The sequence below is a fragment of the Trypanosoma grayi genome, assembly GCF_000691245.1.
Source record: "Trypanosoma grayi strain ANR4 Tgr_553_V1, whole genome shotgun sequence".
NCBI lineage: Eukaryota > Euglenozoa > Kinetoplastea > Trypanosomatida > Trypanosomatidae > Trypanosoma > Trypanosoma grayi.
Genome location: NW_008826172.1, coordinates 6,898 through 11,620, shown reverse-complemented (window position 1 = coordinate 11,620; position 4,723 = coordinate 6,898). Strand labels below are relative to the sequence as shown.

Below are 4,723 nucleotides of genomic sequence, written 5' to 3'. Positions count from 1 at the left end.
CTTCGTGGTCACACCTTGGCAACGAGACGCAGTGGCCAAGGCACACATACGCAGACGCATAGGAAAACAAAAAGAGAGAAAGAACGTGGAAGGGTGATGAGAGGACGGTACAGAACACAAATAACGACGACAATAATAAATCTGCTGATGCATTTTAGGGCATTTCTAGCTGAATTAAACGAAGGTCCTCTTCGCTAACTCATGCGTCATTACCGGATTTGGGGAGAGAATGGCCTTCAGATCGGCGTCCAAAGGAATGACAACTTCTGCATCGCGCACCGCTGATGGCCCCATCGTTGGAGGAGCCTCATCCGCTGCAGGTGTGATCAGTTCACGCATAACAAACTCCCACCATTTTCTCTCTCTCTCAATTCTCTTGTTGGGTGCGCAGCGAAGAAACTGAAGGAGCACAGCATCAGAGTAGTTGTCCCATGGGGCGAGCCGAAGAGCGTGAAGGATGCGGAAGGTGTGGATAAGAAATGCTCTTTCAGCTGTTTTGCGAAAAATACAGCGACCCAGAGCGATACGCCGGCCGTAAATCTTTTCATCCACAGGGAGCTCCATCCAGTAGTTGTTGCATGGCACACGTAAGCGGCCGTTCCAGTGTTGCATGCCTTGGTAGTGCTTCATGCGCGACCAATGTTCGGTGGCGGTCCAGCCCACTGTCAGCAGGTACGTTTGGAAGAGCTCTCGCAGCACTGTGCCTATGTCCGGTAAACCCAACTTGTAGCACTTCTCCGCCTCCACATCCTTCACGACATCGAAGTCTCCAGCATCAGCCATCATGAGATTCCACACGTCCTGGTGTGGCGGAATCCTCGTCGTTGCACAGCCTGGCACCTCCCGGTATCCAGGAGGTGAACGAATGTTACAAAGCATGCTACTGCTTACACTGTGGTCGGTAGGATCGCGTGGGAGGATGAGCCCAAACCGCTTTCGAAGCTCCATCAACTGTTGCAGTTTCTCCTCGTTGTGAGTCAGAGGTACATTAAGAGCACACAAAGTGTCAACTGCATGCAGAGCACAGAGCTTGCGTGCGCTCTCTGGTGTTGCCCCAATTGCGCTTCCACCACGAACCCCGTATACCTCCGGTAGGGGCAAGTAAATGCTGCAACGAAATTGATTGTTCTTGCTGTAGATGTAGTTGACGTAGGCCGACTCATACGGGTGGCGCCGCTCCACCATGAATTGCCGCAGGGCGGAAACGGAGACCTCCAGCAGTTCGCGATACTGCGGCTGGGAACAAATGTCGACCTCAACAAGATGCTGACGGAGGTCTGCAACGACGCGGCGGTTTAGCGCCACCAGTTTCTCTGCCACGTTCATTGGGGCACCCCGCTTGCGTGTCTTCTTGATGCGGTGCCACTGTTTCAGTGGTTTTGGCAGCAGTGCCCGCACCCCATCATCCAGCTCCCGCGTCAGCGGCGACACCAATCGCCCGTAACGCAGGCACGCATCGTAGTGGCTGGTCTGCTCCTCGGTGCTCGCCGACAGCGGCACACCGAGAAAGCACAGAAGTAACTCTGCGTGCATCGCACAGAGCGCCACGGCGTGGGCGACGTCCATGGCTTTACCAACGGCCCGCAGCGATGGGTAGGACGGGAGGGGCGCACTCGCGGTGTACCACTTGATCTGTTTCTGGCACTGCGGTCCGAATCCTACATCCACCTGCGTCAACTCCTCCGCCACTTGCGTCTCGACGCATGCATCAAACGACGCATTGAAGCTCGACGCGTAGAGTTCGTCGAGCCGCTGCGCCGCGAAGGGGTCGAAGAGGCAAACCAGTCCTGGCAGCTCCTCGTGCATCCACCAGGTGTCCTGTTCGCCCTCGACCAAATCAAAGCGTCCACCCTCACTCTCATCAACAAAGCCGGCGATGCGGTGCTCATTCAGTGGGCGAGAGTTAATCAACGCGAGACGCATGGCGGAACAGTGCGGGTGTGGCTCTGTTGTTGTCGTCGCCGCTGCGACCTCAGGGGTAGTTCGGCTCGGCTGCAGCAGCTCCACCTCGATGGGGTCAATTGTAAACTCGGTATTTTCATCATCACAGTCGTCCATCCCCGGCAAGTCCGTGTTGTGCTGAAAAATGCGCGCCTGCAGGTACGCCAGCTCGCCCGCCATGCCACGAAGGAATGGGTCGCCGCCGCAGCGCCGTGAGAAGTCATTGTACCGCCGCTTCACCGTGTGGTAGTCTGGCTGGTAGCTGCGCAGCACCGGGTATGAGGCCGCCGCCACGCGTGACTTGGATGACTTGGTCGCGCTGGCGCCACTGCTACTCTTGCTACTGCTGCTGTTGTCATCCTGCTTGTGCAGCACAGGGTACGGCAGATCGTCGATACGCACCTCCCGAACTGGGTCCCCTGGCATTGGGGCGTAGCGGCCTTCACGCCGCGCCTCCTCAACACGCTTGCGCTGCAGCCGGTCGGAGGCGAAAAGTGGTATGCCCACAGCGTCTAGACAGCGCTCGCCATGCATACAGGCGGCTACAATAGCATCTCTTTCCTTTTCAGCGTATCCCACTGCCCAGAGTTTTGTGTGTTGCATGACCCCAGACACAAGCGCCTCCACCGGCACCAGCAGCTCCGCCCGATAAAGCATCTTGTCCGGGGTCTTTGTAACGGCGAAAGGGGATCCCTTCCTGCTACTGTCACCACCCACTTCGTCATCGGCCGCTGATGTGTGACGACTTAGATAGTTCAACATACGTGACTTTGCAAAGATGTCCAACGTTCCCAGCACGCAAACGTCCTGGGCGGGCTGTTGCTCCTGATCGGTCTTATCCACTTGCTTCCCGGCAAGTGGAGGGGTTGCTGCTGATGCCCCCGTCCAATGTGTGCGCCCACTAAACGTCAAAGCAAAACTTGTGATCGCTGCCGCTGATGTTGCTGCTGTGAAGGATAAAGGCAGCGCCACCGCGTTTCTTTGCGTCGTGCTCTTCACATGCCCTGTGGAACAGCTAGGAGACGGGATCACCAGACGACGTACAGTAGCGGCAGCAACAAGCTGTTTGGTAGCGTTGTGATGCGTTAGACGCATGCGAAAACCATAACTATGCTTGTTAACTCACTTTTCTTTACTCCCTTCGCTTGCAATGCAGGCGCAAGATGCCCAACGGCGTGGAGAAACAAAAAACAAAAAAAAACACACACGAAGTAACAGTGACCAGCGCCTGAAACAACACATCGTCACAAGCTCAGTTCCCACACCAACCACTACATGCACAACTGGTATGCAAGGAAAAATCTTCCTTTTCACATTGCTCCCTTCTCTTTTTGCGGTTTGTATCATTCCTTTGTGTTGCAAGTGGAACGTTGCACATAGGCATACCCAAGGGCACCGTACCCAGCCTCGCCTTGCCCTTGTGCAACTTCACCAGAAGCAGCAATTGCTGAGTGTGGAGGAGCAGGGGAATAGAGTACAACAGCAAGCGTGAGGGGGCCGACGCTGCGCGGTGCATGTGGCCCACGCAATACCCCACCCACGTGAAAACAAAAACAAAAACAAAAAAAGACCACCGAGGCGGCGAGGGAAGCGGTGGACGGAAAACTTCAACAGGCAAAAAAAATAGAAAGACAGAAGAAGACAAGAAAAGGAAACACGGAAGAACAACCCCCCCCCAAAAAAAAAAAAAAATCATTTCAGTACAAGAGGGGAGGGAACACATAACACAGGAAAAAGGACAGAAAAAAAAACCTTAGCCTATTGACGAAACCAACTCCAAAAAGTAGCAATATGGCCTGCGTGCACGCATCCCTATGTGTGCCAGCGCCACTCAGAGCGACAGGCACCGCACGCCAAGACGGCGCATGACACTCGCCTGCCCCGCCGCCGTCACGCACAGGTCGTCCCAGAGCACCTCACACACACACCGCTCCGCGCAGCGCAGCGCATCGGTCCCGCACCTCGCCGCCGCCCCCACACAGCCCGCCAGCACCTCCTCCTCCACCTCCGCGAAGACCTCCTCGTTAATCTTCATGCTAAGAAGCAGCGTCGCGGCGACGAAGAGTTGCACGTTCCACAGCTGGAGACTAAAGACGTGACTCCGCGCACATGCGCGGCAGAGCACCTCGTCGTCCCCGTCGGAGAGCGGCCCCACTGAGACGACATCTGACGGCATTGGGGAAAGAAGAACGGCGTCGCTACCGGTGAAAGGTGTCGCCACTGCCTCCACATCTGACAGGGAACTTTGCGTGATGTCACTCTCTCGACTCTTGCCCGTCTTCCCTTCGAAGCCGCGAGAGGCGTCGCGCAGGGCAACGGTGCCCTTCTGCTGTGCGAGTATGTTCCGTGTCTGCATCCGTTCCACGAGCCATAGACAGTGCAGGAGGGTTTCTAAAGAGCAGCCGAACTCCAGCTGTGCGGCGGTGAAGAGAGTGTTCATATACTGCTCGAGCGGGACGCTGAGTTGGGCGGCGGAGCTGCAGAGCTGACGGCCTATCGCCCCTACCGGGAAGTCCTCTGCCACGATGGCGGCCTTAAGCACCGCGGCACTTGGCGGGATCACCGGAACGCTCTCCTGCTGCAGCTGCGGCAGCGTAAAGCGTGAGGGTTTGAATGCATTCAGACACCCATAGTTGCCGCATGCGCCGACCGCCACAATGTTCTCAACGAACGCTGTGGCGGCAGCGACAAACTCACTTCCAACCACCATATTCCGATTCTGTGCGAGCAACACACGCGTGTGTGTGTGTGTATGTGAAAATCAGAAGCAAAGAAAAAAAAA

General features: G+C 56.2%; 2 protein-coding genes across 2 annotated transcripts; both read right to left on the bottom strand.

Moving 5' to 3' along the window:
- Window positions 1–174: 174 nt before the first annotated feature.
- On the bottom strand, window positions 175–3,036 carry DQ04_05531060 (hypothetical protein; the record flags this gene model as incomplete). Its single annotated transcript, XM_009314243.1, has 1 exon — window positions 175–3,036. One exon carries the CDS (start codon window positions 3,034–3,036, stop codon window positions 175–177), a length of 2,862 nt encoding a protein of 953 aa, XP_009312518.1.
- Window positions 3,037–3,772: 736 nt separating this feature from the next.
- DQ04_05531050 (hypothetical protein) lies at window positions 3,773–4,651 on the bottom strand (the record flags this gene model as incomplete). Its single annotated transcript, XM_009314242.1, has 1 exon — window positions 3,773–4,651. The coding sequence occupies one exon, from the start codon at window positions 4,649–4,651 to the stop codon at window positions 3,773–3,775; it is 879 nt and encodes a 292-aa protein (XP_009312517.1).
- Window positions 4,652–4,723: the final 72 nt, after the last annotated feature.